Here is a 27,490-nt window from a genome sequence, read left to right as displayed (position 1 = left end):
AAATTTAAATAGTGCCAAACTCTTCTCTGAACTTATGTTGCCATAATGGACCTAGCCAAATGCACATAAATTATTTCAGGGAGTTTTCAAATTATATTTTAATTATATGAATATAACCTCAAATTCAAATACAATAGTGATTTAACTTAAAGCCCAAAATAATCCTTAAAAATGTTCCTAAATTTTGGGTTGAATTATAGTTCTTGCCAAAATTCGCAAAACAATTAAAGGAGCATTTTGAACAATTGAATGAGATTTCCAGGGTTCTTTGCCCCTTTATTAAAATGATTTCTGAGGCTTTAAGAATTCCTCAATTCGATTTCCTTGAATTTAAAATGAAGCATGATGATGCTCACTAATGCAACTAATTACAAACAATTAATCTAGGGCCGTGACAAGTCAGAATCAAATGTCTCGCAGCGAAGAAGAACTACGTCTCTTGCTGACAAGTATTTATTCGGAACACAAATAGATTTCGCTCCACTCTCATAGGTTTCAGCTAACCATCACAACAGACCTAAGCACCAAGAACCTATACCCCTCTTAATAATACAGAGGCCCTATGACTCAAATAAGAGAAGAAGAACAATGAAAAAAACGAATACTACATCTTCGCTTCGTCTTCGACCTTCTCGACTGCAGCCATTTTTCTTTGGACACACCAAATGAAAATTGCTTCGCATCAACAATAATTTTAAGGGGTCATCTCCTTCACACAATCTTCTCGGTACACTTTCTTCTCGAAATGTATCTGTTTCTTCTCTGTAATGCAGATGTTCCTCAGCGAAGTTCTTCAAACTTCATGGTAGAATATAATATTCTTCTAGGTACGCCTAAAACTATTTCTCTCTGTGTGCACTAATAAACCAATTATTCCCATGTTATTTCTGACAACCGTCTCCAAAACACAAGGGGCAAGATATTGCACCAACAGTGTCGGACAACGAGGGGGAGGAGAAGAAGGATACCTGCATTCTTCCCGGCGAGAGCGACGAGGAGGCGATGGCGTCGTTGCGAGGGAGAACCCACAGTATGTCCAATACAAGGCAGAGTTTCTTTGGAAGTGAGATGTTGAGAAGGTGAAAGGGGATGAGGCTGGCCCATCGATGGTGATCAACCTTGATTCACAGGAGGAGCTGAGCTTCGATGACGACCTGGCATATTGGAAGTCTATCGACACCGACTATGTGTCGGATGAGTATAGTAGTGTTCTTTATGTTTAATCTATGCGATGTTTGAATGTTTATATGAATGATCTATGCAATATGCATTAAAAAATGTTTTTAGCTATCTATTGGAGTTGAAGGTCTTTTTTTAAGCGGAGTTGAAGGTCTTTGATGTTGTAAAAATCAGTTTGAGGTGTTACGAAATTTTGCTTCGACCTCCAGTTTAGACCCTATTATATGGAAAACCATATGCGCCGCTTGTTGCGTCAAAATGTCGACGCAACGCACAGGCGAAGCGCCGCATCGCTAGCAATGGGCCGGCCCATTATAAAAAATCTGGGCAGCCGGTTTTGGGAACCTTCTCCGAACCATTTTTATCATTGTGACGGGTTTTCCTGTTTCCTCTTGCATTTTTTTGTTTTTAGTTTTTTCCTTTTTTCCGCATTTCTATTTCTTTTTCTTCTTTTTGAATTTTGTTTTTTGTTTTTTGTTTTCTTTTTGTTTTTTCACTTTTACATTTATTTATTTTTCAAGTTTATTTTTTAAAAGATCATGTTTCAAAAATTGTTCGGAAATTTCAAAAAAAATCCTGTTTTAGAAAAACATTCAAATATGAAAAAAAAAGTTCGCGCTTTTAAAATTGTTCATAAATTGAAAAAAATGCTCCTGTTTTAAAAAATTGTTCACATTTTAAAAAAAATCAAAACTTGTTCGCATTTTTCAAAATTTGTTCTGGAATTTCAAAAAAAATCTAGTTTTACAAAAAAATGTTTGATTGTTTTCTTTTCAAATTTACAATGTTCAAAAAATGTTCCTGTTTTAAAAAATTGCTCACAAATTTTAAACATTTGTTCGCATTTTCATTTTTCAGGAGTTTAGAAAAATGTTCACAAGTTTCATTAAAATCATGTTTTCATATTTTGTTCAGGAATTTTCAAATACGTTCACGTTTCCCAATTTTGTTTTGGAATTTGGAAAAATGTTCACGTTTCAAAAAATTGTTCATGATTCTCAAAAAATGTTTCTTTTTTTAAATGTAGTTTTCCAAATATTTTTCACAATTTTGGATAGTGTTTGCGTCTCACGGAACATTCCGTTTTTTTGAAGAAAAAAATGCTTTCAAAATTCCTGAACTAATCGGATCCGTGCAGCGCATTTTGTTCTTTAAGTTTGATGCTCCAATATGGTCGAATACGGCTTCTAGCTCAACTGGTAGCAACGCATACTTTAGAGCAGTCTATCCTGTGTTCGAATTCTCCGCTTTGCAAGTTTTCTTTTTGAGCTACAGTTCGCGTCGCGTCGCTATCTTCATGGGGCGGCCCAGTCGAACACACTCCTCTGCAAATCCTCAGCAATTTGACGCAGAGAGCGTCACATAGGTGGTCCCTATTATATAGCACCTATTGGAGATGCTCTTAAGGCCAGTTCTTTTGGGCTTCTAGATTAAGCCGCCGGGACCCAGCTTATTTTGTAAACCCAACCAAATTTATCTTTCTAGAAACCTACTAATTAAAACTTTAACCACTAGACCCGCCAAAAAAAAGACTTAACCATTAGGCTTTTTTTTTGCGGGGAACCACTAGGCTTTTAAGAGAATAATTTTTGATTGAGCTTTCAGAGGTAGAGGGCATCTTATTCCAGAAGCCAGCAAAAAAGAACTGGCCTAAGATGTTTTGTCCAGGTCGAGGCCAGAGCGCTAAAGCTGGCTCTGAGTTCGCTTTGGAGCTTTTGCCCCACTCGGTTGTGCTAATACCCAAATTATAAGATGTGTATGTAGTCTATATTAAAATATCTTAAACCTCTTCTAATTTGAATCTGATGTAATATTTGTTAGCAATTTAATGCAGTTTGTATATGTAGTCTATATTGAAGTATCCAAAACATCTTATAATTCACAACCAAGGTGATATTTGTTAGCAAACTTGGATGAACCTAGTCTTTTTTACCCTCTCCTTTTATGCTACGTGACGTAACTTTTGTCTCGTATGTACTACTCCTCAGCTTATCATTATACGCAATATAATAATACACCTCATATTGGAGTATATATTTTGCCTTCCTGGGAGTTCTGCTTAGTGCTTTTCATCATTGCGCTGATTCGCACAGCACACCAAGCAGACAATGCTCCTCAGCTTATGAGGATATGGCTGGGACGTCTACACATGTGATTTGGAAAACTCCATGCTTATTCATGATCACATATATAAAAAACAGTAACACGAGAAAAACAGCTGACCGACAGTCAGAACCACATAAATTAACAACCTGAACCACGTAAATTAACTCTAATGCTCGAGCCTAACACAACTGCTAAGGCAGCGTCGCGCTGCAAATTTGATATATATATATATATATATATATATAATCCTGGACAAGGGCAATTCCTACGAAGTTCCTGCGTTTCAAACAGGTTTAAAACATTTTTTTATGGACGGTACCTGGGACTAATGACAATTGAACCAAGGAATGGCGAAGCTGAATAGCGGCCACAATCATCATGTTGGCGGCGTGGATTTTAGCTCCTCCAGTGCCGACTTCACCTCGTCCTGCAGCAGGTCGATCCGCCGCAGGTACACCTCCAGCTCCAGAATCCTCTGTTGCCTCCACTTCTCTCCCTCCATGGGTATCCCGAGAACTGCAGACGGTTGCTCCCGCACCTTCGCTCCCAGGCCCAGCGGCGACGGGCAGCCGCCGATGCCTAGCATGGCACGGACCATTTCCTTGAACAGAGGCGTCAGGACGCTGCTCTCCGTGTTCACCACTGGCGCCACAACAGGCTCAGCACCGTCCATGGAGACCTGAGGAAAGAATGCCGGCAGCGAGTCCTCCGTCTTGACAGGCATGGGCCCCGATATGTACGGCTGAGGCCCCTCGGACGCATCGGCAGCCAAGTCAGCCGTACGCCTGCGGCGGCCACGGCGATGCGCCTTTGAGGAGGACGGGGACTTGGCGTCTCCGTTGGCTGCAGCATTCGTGGCGGTGATTGTGGCGTCGTCTTCAGAGTCAGCGGCGTTGGGGTCGCGGCCGTGCTTGTCGGAGGAGGGGCGCCAGATGTTGCGAGCGATCTCGAAGACGGCCTGCTCGTGAGGGGAGCGGAAGGAGAACGTGTTGCCGGAGCAACGGAGGCGCTCGACGCAGTTGCGGTACTTGCGCTTAAGGCGGCGAAGCTTCTCGGCGAGCTGGCTCTTGGAGAAATCGAGCTGGAGGCGTCGGCGCATCTCCTCGTAGAAGGGTTCCGTGTCGTACTGGTGGGACGCGAACGCCGTGCCCCGCTGCGCCGTAAACTCGGCGAACGCGCGTAGGATCACGATCTCATCCTCCTCCGTCCATAGCCGCTGGAACAGGGGCCGCCGCTCCCCGACCGTGGCCGTGGCAGAGGCGGGGGCGGCGACGGGAGCAGAGGAGGAGAAGGGAGGATTGGGAATTGGATCGACTGGGAACTCGATGTCTTCAGAGTCCCCGTTGCCATAGGCGTCGGCGTCAGGGAAGGAGGAGGACGCAGCGGCGCCGGCGGCGGAGGGGTCGTCGACCATGGGAAGCATCGGATCGGATCGGAGATGGGGATCGGTTCGAGTCGGTATTAGGGTTGGGGTTTTCGCTGCATTGGGCTCGAGGGGGGTTTGGGCTAGCGGCCCTGGTTAGTCATCGCACCCCGTGTTTCTGGATTTGTGCCACGAACATAAGAGCATCTCCAGTCGTTGGCCTCCAGGAGACGCTAAAAATCGTCTCTGAGACGTACTGATGTAAAACGCGCGTTGAAGACGTGATGCCACCCAGTCGTGGTGTCCATGGGATTTTTTTGAACGCCGTAAACACGGCGAGTTCATGCATATTTCGGCGACTTCAAACCAAATTCGACCAAACACGGCACAAACACGCCCGTTCATACATATTTAAAGTATTTTACAAAAAGAAAAAACACACTACTATGCTCGCCCGCCGTCTCGCTCACCTCGCCGCTCCTCGCCGGCCGCCGCTCCTCGCCGGCCGCCGCTCTTACAGTTCTACATGCCGAGTAGACTGTAGAATCGCGTGTAGTCGCCGCCGTCGGCATCGTCGTCGTCGTCGTCGCCGCCTCCGTCGTGGCCGCCGTCCCTGTTGCAACCCTCCCCTGGTTGGCGCGGCGGGTTGGACGGTCCGGCGGCGTCCTCGTCCTCGTCGCTGTCGAGGATCACGACGTCGTGCTCGTCCTCGCGCCCACGCTTGCGGGCGGCGATCTCCTACAGGGTCCGGGTCTGCCGGGTCATCTCGGTCCGGAGGTAGTCGTCGCGCGCCCAGCGCAGGGCGTCCGCGTCGAAGAAGCCGCGCCAGGCTATCTCCTCGTACTCTGGGGGGAGACTGGGCTCCGGTTTGGGCACGACGAGGACGAGGCGTCCGGAAGCGGGGGTGGAGTCGGCGATGCGGATACCGAAGCTGCGGGTGCGCCGGCTGACAGGCGTGTCCTGAGGCTCCTGGGGCTCCGGCTTGACGGGGCGGAGGTAGGGAGAGCCGGTCGACCGACCGGACGAGGAGGAGGACGCCCCGGGGTCCATTCGCCTCGGCGTCCACGAGCTCCCACGGCGGTGGGAGAAGGACGGCGGGGAGGGGTACTCCAGCCTCGGCGTGTTGCCACCCTCGATGTACTCGAGGACGGCCTCCAGCGTGCGACCGGGCACGCCCCACCATCGGCGCCGCCCCTCAGAGTTGAGCCTGCCGAAGGGCACGACGCCATTGGTGGCCTCGAGCTGCTCGGCGTGACTACGACGGAAGTACGGTTCCCGGAGCGGGCTGTCGGGGACGTAGCGCTGCCCCTTCCTCGCCGCCAGTGGCAGAGAGGCGCGGATACGCGCGATCTCCGCACGACGCGCCGCCCCGGTGGGCAGTGGTGGCATCGGGACCCCACCGACGCTGATTCTCCACGCCCCGGGCACCCGCATGTCCGGCGGGACCGAGTACTCGGCCTCAAAGAGGAGCCAAGTTTCGTCCTCGTGAAGGTGGCGGCGGCCGAAGCCGTTCGCCGCCGCGCCATCGCCTGGAAATCGTTCGGCCATTTTTTTGAATTGGAACGGCGAGGGGAGAGGGAGAAAGGGGAGAGAGGGCGCGTCGGTGGTGGAAACTCTGTGCGTGCCACCGGCGCGCTGGGGTCGGCTTATATAGGCGGAGGCGGCGCTAGCACGTGTGGCGGTCTCGTCTACGCGTGGCATGCGCGGGGGCGCGCGTCGTCACGCCTTCACTGTGCCGCCCGTGAGGTATCAATAGCAGAGGGTGACCAACACGGCAGCGCGCGGTAGCTTTGGCATTGATTCGCCGCGGGAAACAAGACGATGAGGACGACGAAGCGGCGAGAAGCGAGACAAGTCGCTGGCAAGGAGGGCCCACGGCTCTTTCGCGCCAAAAACGATTCACCCGGCGCCCCCGAGCGCCCCCAGCGTGCCGGGTTCGGGTTGGGTCCGCCGGCGTCAATTTCGGCCTGAGCCGGCGAAAATTGAGCCCTGGGGGGTGCGACTGGGTCGTTTTTTGACGCCGGCGGCCGAAAAGTCGCCTGAGAGGCTTGTTGGAGACGCGGCTGGAGATGCTCTAAGGCTGGTAATAGTGCGGCTATGCGCACCTCCATTTTTTTGTCTGCATATAAGATTTGATTAAATTCAAACTTCGTTAATTTTGATTAAGTTTATATTAAAAAAAATCAAGATTCACAGTATGAACTCAATATTGCTAGATACATCATGAAATTAATGTTTATATCATATAGCTTTAATATTGTAGAAGTTGATATTTTTTACAAAATTGATCAAACTTTAGAAAGTTTGACTTTGATCAAATCTTAAGTGCAGACTAAAAAGAAACGAAGGCAGTACCTAATTCGGTCCCTCAAGCTTCGGTGAACACGTCTGGTCAGTGTCTGGGCACGCCCGCTTTCATCCTCATTTTCTCTCTCTAAAGCAACTACACATCATTTTCAACCCTCAATTTCTCTCTCTACAAGCAACATTTCATCGAACAGGTTGTGTGCACGGATAGTGGCAGCGTGTTGCTGTAGGTGGAGGAAGATTGCATTGCAGGTGAGCCGAAGGCCAACACGGACTCACATGGGAGCTCGGCAGCCAACTGCATGCACACACGCGCATCGACGGCCTCACGCACGTTCGCCCATGCCAGAGCAAGCTAGCCAGCACTGCGCGCGTGCATGTACTTGTGCTACTACGCTACGTATGCGGCTAGCATGATGCCAGCATGCCGCGGTGGCTGATGCGGCAGCAATGCCCAGCTCGCACGCCCGATGGTAGCCACCATGCACGCTCGACCAGCACACGATGGCAGCTCGTGACGCTTGCTGTAGCAGCATGCGCGCCCCGCGCGCCCGGCTGCTGCACGGTGAGAGCTCCGCCTTCAACGCAGCGCGGGCGAGCTGTGGCCCCGGACCCAGCTCGCGGCGGGAGCTCAGCCTCCAAGGCGATGCGGCAGGCGAGCTCCGGCACCGGCGTAGGCGGGCTACAACCCCGGTTCGCGGCGGAGCTCCGCCTCCAACACGGTACGGCACGGGCGAGCTGCGGCCCGTGCTCGCGGTGGGAGCTCCACCTCCAGCGCAACGCGAGCAAGCTCCGACACCGCTATGCCTAGCTCGGGTGGCTTTCCTCTCCGACGCGAGCCCTGCTCTGGCACTATGCGACTAGTTCGGGTTCACGGAATGGGCATGCGCAACACAGAAACATGAATGTGAGGCTGCAGGTGTGGTTCACTCTTGTACTCCATGTTAGAGCGGGCGCGTCCGGGCATGGCCGGTCGCCTTCATATCCTCCCCAGATATGAGATGGGTTTGAAGTACGTCGGATAGCTCGGATGTATAACGAGACTTTGAGGGATCTGGTTGGGTTATTTTTTTGACCGGGCACCATATGGACTGTTCACCCAGACGTTTAGGGAGTCTTTGAGGGATCCGACTATAGATGCTCTTACTTTTTCACATTACCCTTATCCATATAGGCAAAAATGTCATGTAAGCGGGCTATAAGCCCACTGTTATGCTTGCTCTAAAGGTGGAATTATCTTTGTTGAGTTCTTTCTTTCTCGGAAATGTCATCTTGTTGACGTTTGATTTTTTAGCACTCCCAGCGAACGCCCTCTAGGTTCCAACCCAGCGACCCAAATCTTGTCCCTTTTTCCTGCGTTCTGTCCATTTGGGCCAGTAAAATGGTAGCGTACATGGACGGACGGTTCATGCGCCCAACACTGCTACCCATTTGGACGCGGACTGGAGCAGACATTAAGATTAAGAAACACTAGAACAAGATTCAGATAAAATTCAGAGCTACACCCATCGCCACTGATGCACGGTCCTGCCGCCACTACCAACATATCCTCGCGTGGGGAGGCGAGGCTGGGCCGAGCGCAGCTGCTACCCACCAGTCCTCGCGCAAGGGGAGGCGAGGATAGGTCGGGCGCAGGTGAGGGGGTCCAGGATTAGGGGGTCCTCAAGCTGTCGGTCTATCTCTCATGGGCCGACCTGCCACTCCGGATTCTGTTAAGGAAGGCCGAGCTTGAGATAACTCCGTACTATAGAAGGAAACCTTCGAATGCCTGGCATCTCCTCCCAGGATGATTTAGCATAGCCGGCGTATTTGTCTCCCGATGGCAACCGACATATGTAACCCTAGGTACCCCTGTTGTCTATATAATCCAGAGGGTTTAGTCTGTAGAGGCTAGAACCATCATCCTACTCATCTAGGGTTTAGTTCATCCGATCTCGAGGTAGATCAATGATGTCTACTCTGCAACTTATACTTGTAGACTCGTGTTGGGCCTCCAAGGATGGAATTTTGTAGGACAGTAGCAATTTTCCCTCAAGTGGATGACCTAAGATTTATCAATCTGTGGGAGGCGTAGGATGAAGATGGTCTCTCTCAAACAACCCTGCAACCAAATAATAAAGAGTCTCTTGTGTCCCCAACACACCTAATACAATGGTAAATTATATAGACGCACTAGTTCGGCGAAGAGATGGAAAAGCGTAGTATGAATGGTAGAAATATATTTTTATAATCCGAATAAATAAAAAAACAAGGTAACTAGTAACAAAAGTGAGCAAAACGGTATTGCAATGCTTGAAAACAAGGCCTAGGGTTCGTACTTTTACTAGTGTAATCTCTCAACAATGATAACATAATTGGATCATATACAATCCCTCGACGTGCAACAGAGAATCACTCCAAAGTTCCTATCGTGGAGAACATAAAATGAAATTGTTTGTAGGGTACAAAACCACCTCAAAGTTATTCTTTCACCTTTTGAGCTATTCCTATAAGTGTCACAAATATCCCTAGAGTTCGTACTAAAATAACACCATATGATACACATCAACCAACTCTAATGTCACCTAGATACTCCAATGTCACCACAAATATCCGTGAGTTGATTATAGGATATGCATCAAACAACTTTAGATTCGTAATATTCAATCCAGTACAAAGAACTTCAAAGAGTACCCCAAGATTTCTATCAGAGAAAGGAATATAAAATTGTGTATCAACCCCTATGCATAGATTACCCCAATGTCACCATAGGAATCCGCAAGTTGATAACCGAAACATATGTCAAGTGAATCAATATAACATCCCATTGTCACCACAGATATCCCATCGCAAGACATACATCAAGTGCTATCACATCAAAAGATTCAATCTGACATAACAAAACCTCAAATGAAAAGATTCAATTCGTCACAAGAAGGTAGAGAGGGAAGAACACCATAATATCCAACTATATTAATAAAGATCGTGGTACATCAAGATCGTGCCAAATCAAGAATACAAGAGAGGGAGAGAGATTAAACACATAGCTACCGGTACATACCCTTAGCCCCGAGGGTGAACTACTCCATCCTTATCATGGTGGACGCCGGGATGATGAAGATGTCCTTCGGTGATGATTTCCTCTTCTGGCAGGGTGCCGGAATGGGGTCCCGATTGAGTTTTCATGGATAGAGAGGCTTGCGACAGCGGAAGTTCTCATCTACGGTTCTTTCCGGGCTTTTTTGTATTTATAGGAATTTTTGGCGTCGGTCTTAGGCCAGGGGGTGCCCAAGGGGCCCACGAGCTCGGGGGGGGGGGGGCGTGCCCCCAAGCTTCTGGCTCCCTAGTCCACTTCCTGGCCCCGCTCCGGTGCTTCAGGGGTCTCTTTTGGTCCATAAAAAATCACCGTAAATTTTCAGCCCATTCCGGGAACTTTTATTTCTGCACAAAAAATGACACCACGGTAGTTCTGCTGAAAATAGCGTTAGTCCAGGTTAGTTCTAATCAAATCATACCAAAACAATATAAAATTGTTGTAAACATGGTATGAATACTTCATAAATTATAGATACATTGGAGATGTATCAACATCCCCAAGCTTAATTCCCGCTCATCCTCGAGTAGGTAAATGATAAAATAAATAATTTATGAAGTGTGAATGCTAGCATAGTGCATAATTTTGATCAATGATAGTTCCAAACCCCTTTTCTAGCATCATTATATATCATAAACAATACCTCATCTCATAAAACTTCTCATGATCAAGTAGCAAGCTATTCACATGTTAAAGTATAGACCATAAACTTTCTTGAAAACTAACAAACAATGTTCTCAGTCATCAAACAATTGCAATTCATCTTATTTTTCCCGAAGGGTCTATGTAAGAGCTTTGATTTAGCTAATTCCACATAATCAACTATCATATAGTCTTCCATGATTGCTAACACTAAAAGCATATTTTTAGAACAAATAGCATCCATCAAAAACAGAGAAATATAGGGGCTTAATGTTTTGCCTCCCAACTTATTTATCATATAGATAATTGTCAACAATAATAATTCATGATCAAATATATTTGAATGGCCATATATGCTTGGATCTTTCCCCACCACATGATACTTGCCAACTAGAGAATAATTGAGGTTGAAATGAGAAGGAATACTATTGACTCTTGCATAAAAGTAATTACATAAAAGTAAATGATAGGCCCTTCACAGAAGGAAGCAAAGGTTGTCATACGCTTTTTATTTTTGGATGTGCAAGCCCTTAATGCAAAGGAACGTCACGTTATATTGCCCTTTGTGATAGCAACCTTTATTATGCAGTTTGTCGCTTTTATTTCTTTACCATCACAAGTGCGTACAATGCTTATTTTCCCTTACAATAAAATATCATACATATTTAGGAGCAATTTTTATTTCTTTTTGCACTGATGACAACTTACTTGAAGGATCTTATTCAATCGATAGGTAGATATGGTGGACACTTATGGCAAGAAACTGGGTTTAAGGGTTTTTGGATGCACAAGTAGTATCTCTACTTAGTACGATTTTTTGGCTAGCAAAAGGTCCTAAGCAAGGACTACATGTTGGAGGATCCATAACAATATACTTCTATACAAATATACCCAAACATAACTCATTATGTTGTCTTCCTTTTCCAACTTCAACTAATTTGCTCAAGTTTGAAAATAATTAATGGGGCTCATGATCATAGAAGATGTCCATGATAGTATATTTATATGTGAAATCTCTCTTCCTTCATATTCTTTCATTAATTGTTCAAGTGACCAATGTCGTGTTTGCTAACTTTCAATAAATTTTACCACCTATACATCTTATATGTGAAGTCATTACTCCCCATGGGTAAGCATATGAAACATATATAATTTCAGATTTACGATATTCAATTCATTCAACCATTTACTAATAGGATATAAGTGAAGCACGAGAGTAAACGACAAACTACTCCAAAAAGATATAAGTGAAGATCAATGAGTAGTCAAATAATTAAGTAGCTATGTGAAGACTCTCTCTTATAAAAAATCAGATCTTAAGTATTTTATTCAAACAACAAATAAAAATAAATGGCATTCGAAGAATAGTGCAACTCATTCGAAGAAGCAAAAACTTAGGCTCAACTGATACCAACCGATAATTGTTGATGGAGAAAGGTGGGTGAGGGAGTCCTAGACTAAGGGGTCCTCGGGTGTCCAGGCTATTTGATATGGGCCAGACTAATGGGCCATGAAGATACAAGGCAGAAGACCTTCCCCCGTGTCCGGATGGGACTCTCTTATGCGTCGATGGCAAGTTTAGATGTCCATATGTGTATTTTCCTTTCTCTGTAAACCGACTCTTTACAACCCTAAGCCCCTCCGGTATCTATATAAACTGGAGGTTTGGTCCATAGAGGCAATCAGAATTCATATAGGCTAGACATCTAGGGTTTAGCCATTATGATCTCGAGGTAGATCAACTCTTGTTACCCCTATACTCATCGAATACAATCAAGCATGACATAGGGTTTTACCTCCATTAAGAGGGCCCAAACCTAGTTAAATATCGTGTCTCCCTGTCTCATGTTACCTTTGATCCTCAGACGCACAGTTTGGGACCCCCTACCCAAGATCGGCCGGTTTTTACACCGACATTGGTGCTTTCATTGAGAGTTACACTGTGCCATCGACGGTGGGATCGATGCCTCGTTTTGTCATTAACGACAACATTACCTCTGGAGAAGCCCTAGCTCCGGGGCAGCTCCTCCAACTCGGCGATTGAGGGAGTCCTGGACTAAGGGGTCATCGGGTGTCCGGACAATTTGATATGGGCCGGACTAGTGGGTCGTGAAGATACAAGGCAGAAGACCTTTCCCCGTGTCCGGATGGGACTCTCCTTTGTGTGGATGGCAAGCCTAGCGTTCGGATGTATTATTTCCTTTCTCTGTAAACCGACTATTTACAACCCTAGACCCCTCCGGTGTCTATATAAACCGGAGGGTTTAGTCCATATAAGCTAAGACAAATCACATAGGCTAGACATCTAGGGTTTAGCCATTACGAACTCAAGGTAGATCAACTCTTGTAACCCCTATACTCATCAAATACAATCAAGCAGGACGTAGGGTTTTACCTCCATTAAGAGGGCCCGAACCTGGGTAAACATCGCGTCACCCTTGTCTCCTGTTTCCTTCGATCCTCAGACGCACAGTTCGGGACCCCCTACCCGAGATCGGTCGGTTTTGACACCGACATTGGTGCTTTCATTGAGAGTTCCACTGTGTCATCAACAGAAGGTTCGATGGCTCGTTTGATCATCAACAATGATGCCGTCTTCGAGGAAGCTTTCCTCCCCGACCAGATTTTTGTGTTTGATGGCTTAGTTCTGCGTGCCAACTCAATTGGCCACCTCGAACAGATTGATAGCTACGCCCCTGGTCATCAGATCAGTTTCGGGAACCTAAATTATATTGCCAATATCGAGGAGACTTGATCTTCGAAGGGTTCGCGGCCCCGACCACCGCTCTGGACTTAGATCTAGAGCAAACCGCCAGGTCCGAAGATGGAAGTTTGGAGCCCACCGGACTCTCTGCTGCAAACCGCACTATCGAAGATCCAGAGGCGATTGTATCCACGGTGAACTCGGAATCAGACCGGGTTCCTCCTATCACTGAAAGGTCAGACTCGCCCCCCCCCCCCCCCCCCCCCCCGGACTCCAGATCCGAACTATTGAAGTCCGCACTAAGCAAGCATGGCCAGGAGGCCTTCGCCCCGGCCGGCCTCGCGGACTCTTGTTTCCCCGTCCAATCCTCTCCCTTAAACGAGGCTCTAGACTTAATGCGGTCCCTCGCTATTACTGAGGAATCACCTCCGAACTATGCCCAGCCCAGATCAGGGGCTGGGAGCAAGGAATTTTACATCCCACCCGCCACCCACTTCATAGCCACTATCGAGGACTTAACTGACATGCTGGATTACACCTCTGAAGACATCGACGGCGTGGACGACAATGCCAAAGACGAACAAGGACAAGACCCGCCGTTTACTGGACACTGGACGGCCACCTCCACATACGATGTGTATATGGTGGATACACTCAAAGAGCATGATGGAGAAGGCAGGAAGTATCTGGTTGAGGACAAACCTACTGAGGCTCCACCGAAGCATTGACGCCAGCGACGCCGCTCAAAATCGCGTCGTGGCAAAGACAGTAATACCGGCACCGGAGACGATAACACTCTGGAGGGTGCCGAAGCCCCCATCGAGCCCACATCCGGACAGGACAATGTGGAGGAGGGGCAAGTTAACCCCAACGATCCGGTCAGGAATGAGGACTCAGAGGATAGAAACTATGTACCGCTCTCCGAAGACGATGTCAGCCTCGGCAATGAAGATTTCATCGTGCCGGAGGAACCCCTCGAGCAGGAGCGCTTCAAGCGCCAACTAATTGCCACTACAAGAAGCCTAAAAAAGCAGCAGCAACGGCTCTAAGCCGAACTAGATACGCTCAATGACAGATGTACACATGTCCTAGCTGCCGAAGAATATGGCCTACAACACCCAACAAAGAGCTATCCGAAGCATCGGCTACTGCAACAATTCGACGACGATGCCTTCGAGCCAATAGCGTCGAAACATGACCGCGCTAATGAACCAGACCAGCCACTCGTGAGCGAGATAAAGTGGCCACCTACGCCGAACACTAACCCGCACCACCTCACCGTAAGGGCAGAGAGACAGTAGCTCCAGGATACACCTACGACCTACGGCAAGACCTGAACAGTAGAGCAGGCCAAACAAGATCAATCTATGGATCAAGGGGGCACGCCCCAACGCGAGAAGACGACCGTCAAGCTTGGCCTGATAGGCATAACCTTGCTAGGGCCGAAAACCGCATACGGGTGTCATCCGAACTCCGTCACGACGTTGCCCGATACAGAGGCGTCGCACACCCCTTATGCTTTACCGACGAGGTAATGCAGAACTAGTTCCTAGAAGGGTTTAAACCCATAAACATTGAATCATACGACGACATGACAGATCCCACGGTATGGATTGAAGATTTCCTTCTCCATATCCACATGGCCCGTGGTGACGATCTCCACGCCATCAAATACCTTCCCTTGAAACTGAAAGGACCAGCACGACACGGGTTAACAACCTCCCAGAGAACTCTATTGGTAGTTGGGAAGACCTGGAGGACGCCTTTAGAGACAACTTCCAAGGTACCTATGTCCGACCTCCGGACGCCGATGACCTCAGTCACATAGTCCAGCAACCCGAAGAGTCAGCCCGGAAACTCTGGACCAGGTTCTTAATTAAAAAGAACCAAATTGTCGATTGTCCAGATGCCGAAGCCTGATGACCCACAAGCATAGGGGATCTATCATAGTCTTTCGATAAGTAAGAGTGTCAAACCCAACGATGAGCAGAAGGAAATTATAAGCGGTTTCTAGCAAGGTATTCTCTGCAAGTACTGAAATAAGTGGTAACAGATAGTTTTGTAATAGGATAATTTGTAACGACCAACAAGTAACAAAAGTAAATAAAGTGCAGCAAGGCGGCCCAATCCTTTTTGTAGCAAAGGACAAGCCTGGACAAACTCTTATATAGATAAAAGCGCTCCCGAGGACACATGGGAATATCGTCAAGCTAGTTTTCATCACGTTCATATGATTCGCGTTCGGTACTTTGATAATTTGGTATGTGGGTGGATCGGTGCTTGGGTACTGTCCTTACTTGGACAAGCATCCCACTTATGATTAACCTCTATCGCAAGCATCCGCAACCACAACAAAAGTATTAAGGTAAACCTAACCATAGCATGAAACATATGGATCCAAATCAGCCCCTTACGAAGCAACGCATAAACTAGGGTTTAAGCTTCTGTCACTCTAGCAACGCATCATCTACTTATTACTTCCCAATGCCTTCCTCTAGGCCCAAATAATGGTGAAGTGTCATGTAGTCGACGTTCACATAACACCACTAGAGGAGAGGCAAGATACATCTCATCAAAATATCGAACGAATACCAAATTCACATGACTACTAATAGCAAAACTTCTCCATCTCCTCAGGAACAAACGTAACTACTCACAAAGCATATTCATGTTCATAATCAGAGGGGTATTAATATGCATATAGGATCTGAACATATGATCTTCCACCAAATAAACCAACTAGCATCAACTACAAGGAGTAATTAACACTACTAGCAACCTACTAGTACCAATCCCGGACATGGAGACAAGAATTGGATACAAGAGATGAACTAAGGTTTTGAGAGGAGATGGTGCTGATGAAGATGTTGAGGGAGATTGCCCTCTCCCGATGAGAGGAGCGTTGGTGATGACGATGGCGATGATTTCCCCCTCCCGGAGGGAAGTTTCCCCAGCAGAACAGCTCTGCCGGAGCCCTAGATTGGATCCTCCAAGGTTCCGCCTCGTGGCGGCGGAGTTTCGTCCGAGGAGATGGCTTATGATTTTTTCCTCATTGAAAGACTCCATATAGCAGAAGATGGACATCGGAGGGCCACCAGGGGGCCCACGAGGTAGGGGGGCGTGCCCCCACCCTCGTGGGCAGGGTGTGGCCCCCTAGTGAACTTCTTGCGCTCAGTATTTTTATATATTCTGAAAACGTCTTCCGTGAAGTTTCAGGACTTTTGGAGCTGTGCAGAATAGGTCTCTAATATTTGCTCCTTTTCCAGCCCAGAATCCCAACTGCCAGCATTCTCCCTCTTTATGTAAACCTTGTAAAATAAGAGAGAATAGACATAAGTATTGTGACATAATGTGTAATAACATCCCATAATGCAATAAATATTGATATAAAAGCATGATGCAAAATAGACGTATCAATTCCCCCAAGCTTAGACCTCGCTTGTCCTCAAGCGAAAGCCGAAATCGAAAAATATGTCCACATGTTTGGAGATAGAGGTGTCGATAAAAGTAAAATACTGACATGAGGGCATCATGATCATTCTTAGAACAACAACTTACATAATTCTTGTCATATGATTTCTTATGCTAGAGTATTAATTCAATCACAATTTGAAGTATGAATCGTAAACTTCATTGAAAACTAACAAACTATAATCTTAGTCATTGGAGCAATTGCAATTTATCATAACATAGGAAAGAGTCAATATATAAGAGCTTTTCAGCAAGTCCACATACTCAACTATCATATAGTCTTTCACAATTGCTGACACTCACGCAATACTTATGGGTATGGAGTTTTAGTCGGACACGGAGAAAGATATGGGCTTATAGTTTTGCCTCCCAACGTTTTACCTCAAGGGTAATGTCAACAATAATAGTTCATGAAAACTCACATCCAATTAGCCATATATACCAGGATCTCTCCAACATACTGTGCTTGCCAAAGGATAAAATGTAAAAAGGAAGGGTGACGATAACCATGACTCTTATGCAAGGTAGGAGGTAAAAGAAAAAGGTAGGCCCTTCGCAGAGGGAAGCAGAGGTTGTCATGCGCTTTTATGGTTGGATGCACAAAATCTTAACGCGAAAGAACGTTACTTTATATTGCCACTTGTGATATGGACCTTTATTATGCAGTCTGTCACTTTTATTTCTTCCATATCACACGATCGTATAAAGCTTATTTTCTCCCACACTAATAAGTCATACATATTTAGAGAGCAATTTTTATTGCTTGCACCGATGACAACTTACTTGGAGGATCTTACTCAATCCAAAGGTAGGTATGGTGGACTCTCATGGCAAAACTGGTTTTAAGGGTATTTGGAAGCACAAGTAGTATCTCTACTTGGTGCGATGAATTTGGCTAGCATGAGGGGGAAAGGCAAGCTCAACCATGTTGGATGATCCATGACAATATAATTTATCTCAGATGTAAGAAAACATAACCCATTACGTTGTCTTCCTTGTCCAACGTCAACTCTTTAGCATGTCATATTTTAATGAGTGCTCACAGTCATAAAAGATGTCCAAGATAGTATATTTATATGTGAAGACCTCTCTTTCTTTATTACTTCCTATTAATTGCAACGATGACCAAAACTATGTTTGTCAACTCTCAACAACTTTTATTCATCATACTTTTTCTATGTGAGCTCATTACTCTCCATAAGATCCATATGATCTCTTTGTTTCCTTTTTTATTCTTTCTCTTTTCTTTTATTCACTTAGGATCATGGCAAAATAATCAAGCCCTTGACTCAACACTAATCTTTATTATATATAGCTCACGGACTCGATTACATATAGGGATCATTAAGCAGAACTCAAAACTAGATCATGCCATAAACTTTATTCTACTAGATCAAGATATTACCAAAAGGATCGAACTAAGAAAAACGGTAAAGATAAAAGTGATGGTGATACGATACCGGGGCACTCCCCCAAGCTTGGCAGTTGCAAAGGGTAGTGCCCATACCAGATACTCAATTCTTCTTTGTTGGTGGAGAAGGTGATGGTTTTGTTGATGGCATAGGCTTGTCGTCCTTCTTCCAAGGCATAGGCTCACCATCATAGAAGGATGATCGAGTCTCCTGAAACATCAAATCTGCAGCCAAACTCATCCTCTTGAATCTATATTCATACTCACAGTTTTGATTTTGCAGGTCATAGATCTGGGCTTGGAGGTGCTCGATTTTCTCATGAAGCTTGAAGATGGCCTCCCCAATGTCCTTGACGTCCAGCTTGTGGTTGTTGGTGAACTCCGTGATCATAATGTGATTGGAATCGAGTCCACGCTCCACCATCTCCTGACACTTGAAAACATCTTGCTCCAATGCCTCGAGCCTTGCCTCCGTGCTTCCGGTCTTCCTTGGTCCCTCAACATCGCGGATGTGCAACAACCCCTCACGCATCTCAATGGTTTGAGGGTGTTGCAGCACCTCCGCGAGGTAGGGGTTGATGACCTTCTCGAAGAACTGGTCCTTGGGGGCACTTGAAGACGACAAGACGTCCTGGATCTGTTAGAAAAACAGCTCGAAACACAAATAGAGGATAATTGCGTGATATGGGAGTCAAAACCCCCGGGAGATTATATAATGAATTTTTACCGACCAAAATACGTGTCGTGTACGAAAATGGAGTCCGGAGAGCGCACGAGGTGCCCACGAGGTAGGGGGCGCGCCCAGGGGGTAGGGCGCGCCCTCCACCCTCGTGGAGGCCTCGTGTCCTTCCCGGATTGCTTCTTATTTTTCTATTTTTCTAAATATTCCAAAACGGAGAAATATTGCCTTAAAAATTGTTTTGGAGTCGGTTTACTTACCGTACCACATACCTATTCCTTTTCGGAGTCTGAAACATTCTGGAAAGTGTCCCTTATGTATTCCTCTGGGGTTACGGTCTCAATAACATTGGTTTCAACATTTATGGGATTACCTGAGATATAACGTTTGATTCTTTGACCGTTCACCACCTTCGGATTTATGCCTTCGTAGTTGTTGATTTTTATGGCACCAGAACGATAGACCTCCTCGATAACGTAAGGTCCTTCCCATTTAGAGAGAAGTTTTCCTGCAAAAAATCTTAAACGGGAGTTGTATAGCAATACATAATCATCTATATTAAACTCACGCTTTTGCATCCTTTTATCATGCCATCTTTTAACCTTTTCTTTGAACAACTTGGCATTTTCGTAGGCTTGGGTTCTCCATTCATCGAGTGAGATAATATCAAATAACCTCTTCTCACCGGCAAGTTTAAAATCATAATTGAGCTCTTTAATAGCCCAATATGCTTTGTGTTCTAGTTCGAGAGGTAAGTGACATGCTTTTCCATAAACCATTTTATACGGAGACATACCCATAGGATTTTTATATGCAGTTCTATAGGCCCAAAATGCATCATCAAGTTTCTTGGACCAATTCTTTCTAGACCTATTGACAGTCTTTTGCAAAGTTAATTTGAGCTCTCTATTACTCAATTCTACTTGACCACTAGATAGAGGGTGATAAGGGGATGCAATTCTATGATTAACATCATACTTAGCAAGCATTTTACGGAAAGCACCATGAATAAAATGTGAACCACCATCAGGCATTAAATATCTAGGGACTCCAAATATTGAAAAAATAACTTCTTTAAGCATTTTAATAGAAGTGTTATGATCAGCACTACTAGTTGGAATAACTTCTACCCACTTAGTAACATAATCAACAGCAACTAAAATATGTGTGTATCCATTAGAGGCAGGAAAAGGTCCCATATAGTCAAAGCCCCAAACATCAAATGGTTCAATAACGAGTGAATAGTTCATAGGCATTTCTTGACGTCTACTAATATTACCAATTCTTTGACATTCATCACAAGATAAGACAAATTTACAGGCATCCTTGAAGAGAGTAGGCTAATAAAAACCAGATTGCAATACCTTATGTGCAGTTCTATCTCCAGCATGGTGTCCTCCATAAGCTTCGGAGTGACACTTGCGTAGGATCTGTTCCTGTTCATGCTCAGGTACACAACGTCTAATAAAACCATCTACTCCTTTATAAAGATGTGGGTCATCCCAAAAGTAATGCCTCAAATCATAGAAGAACTTTTTCTTTTGCTGGTATGTGAAACTAGGTGGTATGAATTTGGCAACAATGTAATTAGCATAATCAGCATACCATGGAGCAGTATGAGAAGCATTTATGACATTTAATTGCTCATCAGGAAAGCTATCATCAATAGGTAGTGGGTCATCAAGCACATTTTCTAACCTAGACAAGTTGTCTGCAACGGGGCTCTCAGCTCCCTTTCTATCAACAATATGTAAGTCAAATTCTTGTAGCAAGAGAACCCATCTAATAAGTCTAGGTTTAGCATCTTTCTTTTCCATAAGATATTTAATAGCAGCATGATCAGTGTGAATAGTTACTTTAGAATCAACAATATAAGGTCTGAACTTATCACAAGCAAATACAACTGCTAAGAATTCTTTTTCAGTACTAGCATAATTTCTTTGAGCATTGTCTAGGGTTTTACTAGCATATTGAATAACGTTTAATTTCTTATCAACTCTTCTCCCTAGAACAACACCTACAGCATAATCACTAGCATCACACATAATTTCAAAGGGTAAATTCCAATCAGGTGGCTGAACAATAGGTGCAGAGATCAATTCTTTCTTAAGTATTTCAAATGCTTCTACACAATCATCATCAAAGACAAATGGTATATCTTTTTGTAATAAATTAGTCAGAGGCCGAGAAATTTTTGAGAAGTCCTTAATGAACCTCCTATAAAATCCGGCGTGACCAAGGAAACTTCTTATACCTTTGATGTCCTTGGGGCATGGCATCTTTTCAATAGCATCAACCTTGGCTTTATCAACTTCAATACCTCTTTCAGAAACTTTATGCCCCAAGACAATACCTTCATTAACCATAAAGTGGCACTTTTCCCAATTCAAGACAAGATTAGTTTCTTCACATCTCTACAAAACTCGATCAAGGTTGCTCAAGCAATCATCAAAAGAATATCCATAGACGGAGAAATCATCCATGAAAACCTCACAAATCTTTTCACAAAAGTTAGAGAATATAGCCATCATGCATCTTTGAAAGGTAGCAGGTGCAGTACATAAACCAAAAGGCATACGCCTATAAGCAAAAGTACCAAAAGGGCAAGTAAAAGTAATCTTTGATTGATCCTTGGCTGGCACAGGTATTTGAGAGAAACCAGAATAACCATCTAGAAAGAAAAAATGTGTATGTTTGGATAATCTTTCTAGCATTTGATCGATAAAAGGTAAGGGGTAATGATCCTTTTTAGTGGCCTTATTTAATTTGCGGAAATCAATTACCATCCTATAACGTGTAATAATTCTTTGAGGAATCAATTCATCTTTATCATTAGGAACGATAGTAATACCTCCCTTCTTAGGGACACAATGGATAGGACTTACCCACTGACTATCAGCAACGGGATAGATTATACCCTCCTCAAGGAGCTTTAGTATTTCCTTTCTTACCACTTCTTTCATTTTAGGATTCAGCCGTCGTTCATGATCACGAACTGGTTTAGCATCTTCTTCCAAATTTATTTTATGTTGACATAGAGTGGGAATAATGCCCTTAAGATCATCAAGAGTATACCCAATAGCAGCACAGTGCTTCTTCAGAGTTTTCAATAATCTCTCTTCCTCATGCTCTGAAAGGTTAGCACTAATAATAACAGGATATATCTTTTTCTCATCAAGATAGGCATATTTAAGAGTATCAGGCAACGGTTTAAGCTCAAACACGGGATCACCCTTGGGTGGAGGAGGATCCCCTAGGATTTCAACAGGCAAATTGTGTTTCAGAATAGGTTCCTATTTAAAGAATACTTCATCTATTTCCCTTCTTTCATTCATAAACATATCATTTTCATGGTCTAGCAAATATTGTTCTAAAGGATCACTAGGAGGTACGGCAGTAGAAGCAAGACCAATAATTTCATCCTTACTAGGTAATTCTTCTTCACGGTGTTGTCTACTAAATTTAGAGAAATTAAATTCATGAGACATATCATCTAAACCGATAGTAACAACATCCTTTTTGCAATCTATCTTAGCATTAACAGTGTTCAAGAAGGGTCTACCAAATATAATGGGACAAAAGCTATCTTGTGGGGAACCAAGAACAAGAAAATCAGCAGGATATTTAGTTTTCCCACACAAGACTTCAACATCTCTAACAATTCCCATTGATGAAATAGTATCTCTATTGGCAAGTTTAATTGTGACATCAATATCTTCTATCTCAGCAGGTGCAATATCATGCATAATTTCTTGTATAAGTCGTAAAGTATTGCATTAGCACTAGCATCCATATCACATAAGCCATGAAAACAATGATCTCCTATTTTAACAGAAATAACATGCATGCCTACCACAGGTCTGTTTTTATCTTTTGCACAGGGTTTAGCAATTCTAGCAGTCTCATCAAGGAAATGAATAACATGCCCATCAATATTATCAGACAAGAGATCTTTAACAATAGCAATATCAAGTTTAACTTTAATTTTCTCAGGAGGTGTATAAGTTGTAATATTGCTTTTACAAACCACAGTTGAAGTTTTAGCATGATCCTTTATCCTAACAGGAAAAGGTGGTTTCTCAACATAAGCGGTAGGAACAATAGGATCATTATAAGTGACAGTATTTTCTTCAACTTTAATTGGTGCAGCTACTTTTACTTCTATGGGAGGATGATATTTAAACCACTTCTCCCTAGGGAGATCAACATGAGTAGCAAAAGATTCACAGAAAGAAGCTACTATTTCAGAGTCAAGTCCATATTTAGTGTTAAATTTATGGAAAACATCGATATCCATAAAAGATTTAACACAATCAAACTTAGGTGTCATACCTGACTCCTTACCTTCGTCGAGGTCCTAATATTCAGAGTTGCGTTTAATTCTTTCCAATAAATCCCATTTGAATTCAATAGTCTTCATCATAAAAGAGCCAACACAAGAAGTATCAAGCATCATGCGATTGCTATCAGAAAGCTGAGCATAAAAAAATTTGAATAATCATTTCTCTTGAGAGCTCATGATTGGGGCATGAATATAACATTGATTTAAGCCTCCCCCAAGCTTGAGCGATGCTTTCTCCTCCGCGAGGCCAAAAATTATATATAATTGCGATCACGATGAACAAGATGCATAGGATAAAACTCCTGATGAAATTCCAATTTCAATTGTTTGTAGTTCAGTGACCCCGTATCATCACATAGCCTATACCATGTCAATGCATCTTCCTTCAAAGATAAAGGGAAGACCTTCTTCTTAATAACATCTCCGGGTACACCTGCAAGCTTAAATAATCCACAAACTTCATCCACATATGTTAGGTGATCATCAGGATGGTTTGTTCCATCACGTGCAAAAGGATTAGCTAGCAGTTTTTCTATCATACCCGAAGGAATTTCAAAGCATACATTTTCATTTTCAATAGGTTCAGTAGGTTGAGGAGCAAATTTTTGCTCTACTGGTCGGGGTGAAGATACCCCAAACAAGCCCCTCATAGGATTACTTTCCATAGTAACAAGTGACAGTAAATTTCAGCACACTATATAAATATTTCCTTACCAAATTCCACCTACCAAAGGTGCTTCACTCCCCGGCAACGGCGCCAGAAAAGAGTCTTGATGACCCACAAGTATAGGGGATCTATCTTAGTCCTTTCGATAAGTAAGAGTGTCAAACCCAACGAGGAGCAGAAGGAAATGATAAGCAGTTTCCAGCAATGTATTCTCTGCAAGTACTAAAATAAGTGGTAATAGATAGTTTTGTGATAGGATAATTTGTAACGAGCAACAAGTAAAAAAGTAAATAAAGTGCAGCAAGGTGGCCCAATCCTTTTTGTAGCAAATGACAAGCCTGGACAAACTCTTATATAGAGAAAAGCGCCCCCGAGGACACATGGGAATATCGTCAAGCTAGTTTTCATCACGTTCATATGATTCGCGTTCGGTACTTTGATAATTTGGTATGTGGGTGGACTGGTGCTTGGGTACTGTCCTTACTTGGACAAGCATCCCACTTATGATTAACCTCTATTGCAAGCATCCTCAACTACAACAAAAGTATTAAGGTAAACCTAACCATAGCATGAAACATATGGATCCAAATCAGCCCCTTACGAAGCAATGCATAAACTAGGGTTTAAGCTTCTGTCACTCTAGCAACCCATCATCTACTTATTACTTCCCAATGCCTTCCTCTAGGCCCAAATAATGGTGAAGTGTCATGTAGTCGACGTTCACATAACACCACTAGAGGAGAAACAACATACATCTCATCAAAATATCAAACGAATACCAAATTCACATGACTACTAATAGCAAGACTTCTCCCATGTCCTCAGGAACAAACGTAACTAATCACAAAGCATATTCATGTTCATAATCAGAGGGGTATTAATATGCATATAGGATCTGAACATATGATCTTCCACCAAATAAACCAACTAGCGTCAACTACAAGGAGTAATTAACACTACTAGCAACCTACTAGTACCAATCCCGGACTTGGAGACAAGAATTGGATACAAGAGATGAACTAGGGTTTTGAGAGGAGATGGTGCTGATGAAGATGTTGATGGAGATTGCCCTCTTCCAATGAGAGGAGCGTTGGTGATGACGATGGTGATGATTTACCCCTCCCAGAGGGAAGTTTCCCCGGTAGAACAGCTCTACCGGAGCCCTAGATTGGATCCGCCAAGGTTCCGCCTCGTGGCGGCGGAGTTTCGTCCGAGGAGATGGCTTATGATTTTTTCCTCATCGAAAGACTCCATATAGCAGAAGATGGCCATCGGAGGGCCACCAGGGGGGCCACGAGGTAGGGGGCGCGCCCAGGGGGTAGGGTGCGCCCCCTCCCTCGTGGGCAGGGTGTGGCCCCCCTGGTGAACTTCTTGCGCTCAGTATTTTTTATATATTCTGAAAACGTCTTCCGTGAAGTTTCAGGACTTTTGGAGCTGTGCAGAATAGGTTCTAATATTTGCTCCTTTTCCAGCCCAGAACCCCAGCTGCCGGCATTCTCCCTCTTTATGTAAACCTTGTAAAATAAGAGAGAATAGGCATAAGTATTGTGACATAATGTGTAATAACAGCCCATAAAGCAATAAATATCGATATAAAAGCATGATGCAAAATGGACGTATCAAAGCCCTCGCGGCCTTTAAACACAGCTTCCGTGACATGTGGCTTGCCCGACACCTCGGCCAAGAAAAAGCGAACTCCATGGCTGCACTCACCACACTTATGACCCGCTTTTGTGAGGGAGAAGATAGCTGGCTAGCTTGTAGAAGCAACATCACCAGCGACCCTGGCACCTCTGAAGCCAGAGATGGCAACGGCAGGCCACGACGCAACAAACACAAGCGTCGAAGCAACAATGAAGATACCGAAGACATGGCGGTCAATGCCGGATTCAGTAGCTCTAAACCCGGTCAGCGGAAGAAGCCATTGAAAGGAAACAAGGATGGTCCATCTAGTTTGGACCGAATACTAGATCGGCCTTGCCATATCCACGGCACCCCAGACAAGCCTGCCAATCATACCAATAGAAATTGTTGGGTCTTCAAACAGGCTGGTAAGATAAACACCGAACATAAGGGGAAAGGCCCGCCTAGCGAGGATGATGATGAGCCTCGCCCAACAAACACAGGGGGGCAAAATAAACCCCCCAAGATAAAAACAGTTAATATGATCTATATCACTCATATCCCCAAGCGGGAGTGCAAGCGCGCACTAAGGGACATTTACGCCATAGAGCCAATCACCCCAAAATTCAACCCATGGTCGGCTTGCTCGATCACTTTTGACCGCAGAGACCATTTGACCAATATCCGTCATGAAGGTTCGGCAGCATTGGTCCTCAACCCTATCATCAACGGATTCCATCTCACGTGAGTCCTTATGGACGGCGGCAGCAGTCTTAACCTGCTTTATCAAGACACTGTCCGTAAAATGGGTATCGATCCCTCAAGGATCAAGCCCACCAAAACCACCTTTAAAGGAGTAATACCCGGTGTAGAGGCATGCTGCACAGGGTCAATAACGTTGGAGGTAGTATTTGGCTCACCGGATAACTTCCGAAGCGAAGATTTAATCTTTGACATCGTCCCCTTCCGCAGTGGTTACCATGCACTGCTCGGACGAACCGCTTTCACCCGTTCAATGCAGTCCCACACTACACATATCTGAAGCTCAAGATGCCCGGACCACGCGGCGTTATAACAGTCAATGGAAACATGGAGCGCTCCCTCTGTACTGAGGAGCATAGCGCAGCCCTCGCAGCTGAAGTACAGGGTGGCCTTATCAACCCGAATACTACTTCGGCAGTCAAGCCCCCAGACACTGTCAAACGAGTCTGGTCCACCCTACAGAATGACAGTCCAGCTCATCCAGAGCTAGATTATCAATTCGGCTTCCGTCAAAACCCCAACCTGATCACAGCATACGTACCGCGCGTACATAACTACGCACTAAAAATACCAGGGGCAAGAATGGAGGCACATTGAAAACAAAGTCCACAATATGGCTCAACCCTATTCGGACCTTCATCATCTTCTTTTTTTCCTTCTTTTATTTTCTTTTTCAGGTTCTTTACAACCTAAATCACTTTTCGATGGTACCAAGGTCCCTTTTTCAGGCCCCTTATGTATCCTCGATCGATTGATCCTCTCAAAGGATCCTACACCAAGGTGAAAAGCGGCACAGACGTGCGGCAGAGTGTCCAAAGGATCTTCAAGACCACCTTTTCCTTTTTTAGGACCTGTATAGAGCTTTTCCTTGTTCTCAAATTCTTGGCATGTAAAATAGCCTTGATAATTATGGCATTCTCTGTAAGAGCACATTTGACGTATCAATCAGAATATAGCAGAAACAGTTTTGTCCTACCTTATTCGGTATTGGCCTATTCCATAATCTGTATTCCGTCTTAACGACTGATCGACATATACACATTGGTATTAATTGCCAGGGGCCTTATTCGGCCACAAATATTCAAAAACAAAAAGTCCAAACACTTTCATAGTACACTTCGGCGTCCCGAATACTGCATTATATGCGTCGGCTCCGAATCA

General features: G+C 44.6%; 1 protein-coding gene across 1 annotated transcript; it reads right to left on the bottom strand.

The window, feature by feature from the left end:
• Positions 1-3,334: 3,334 nt before the first annotated feature.
• On the bottom strand, positions 3,335-4,826 carry LOC125551564 (probable transcription factor At3g04930). The gene has a single exon (XM_048714816.1). It carries the CDS (start codon positions 4,706-4,708, stop codon positions 3,662-3,664), a length of 1,047 nt encoding a protein of 348 aa, XP_048570773.1. The 5' UTR covers positions 4,709-4,826; the 3' UTR covers positions 3,335-3,661.
• Between the last annotated feature and the right edge of the window lie 22,664 nt (positions 4,827-27,490).

Source organism: Triticum urartu, chromosome 4 (genome assembly GCF_003073215.2).
Source record: "Triticum urartu cultivar G1812 chromosome 4, Tu2.1, whole genome shotgun sequence".
Lineage (NCBI taxonomy): Eukaryota > Viridiplantae > Streptophyta > Magnoliopsida > Poales > Poaceae > Triticum > Triticum urartu.
The sequence above is the reverse complement of the archived record's forward strand: the minus strand, read 5'-3'. Positions and strand labels throughout refer to the sequence as shown.

Excerpts from the sequence above, each read along its gene's own strand:
- LOC125551564 (XM_048714816.1), bottom strand. The coding sequence starts at position 4,708 with ATGCTTCCCATGGTCGACGACCCCTCCGCCGCCGGCGCCGCTGCGTCC.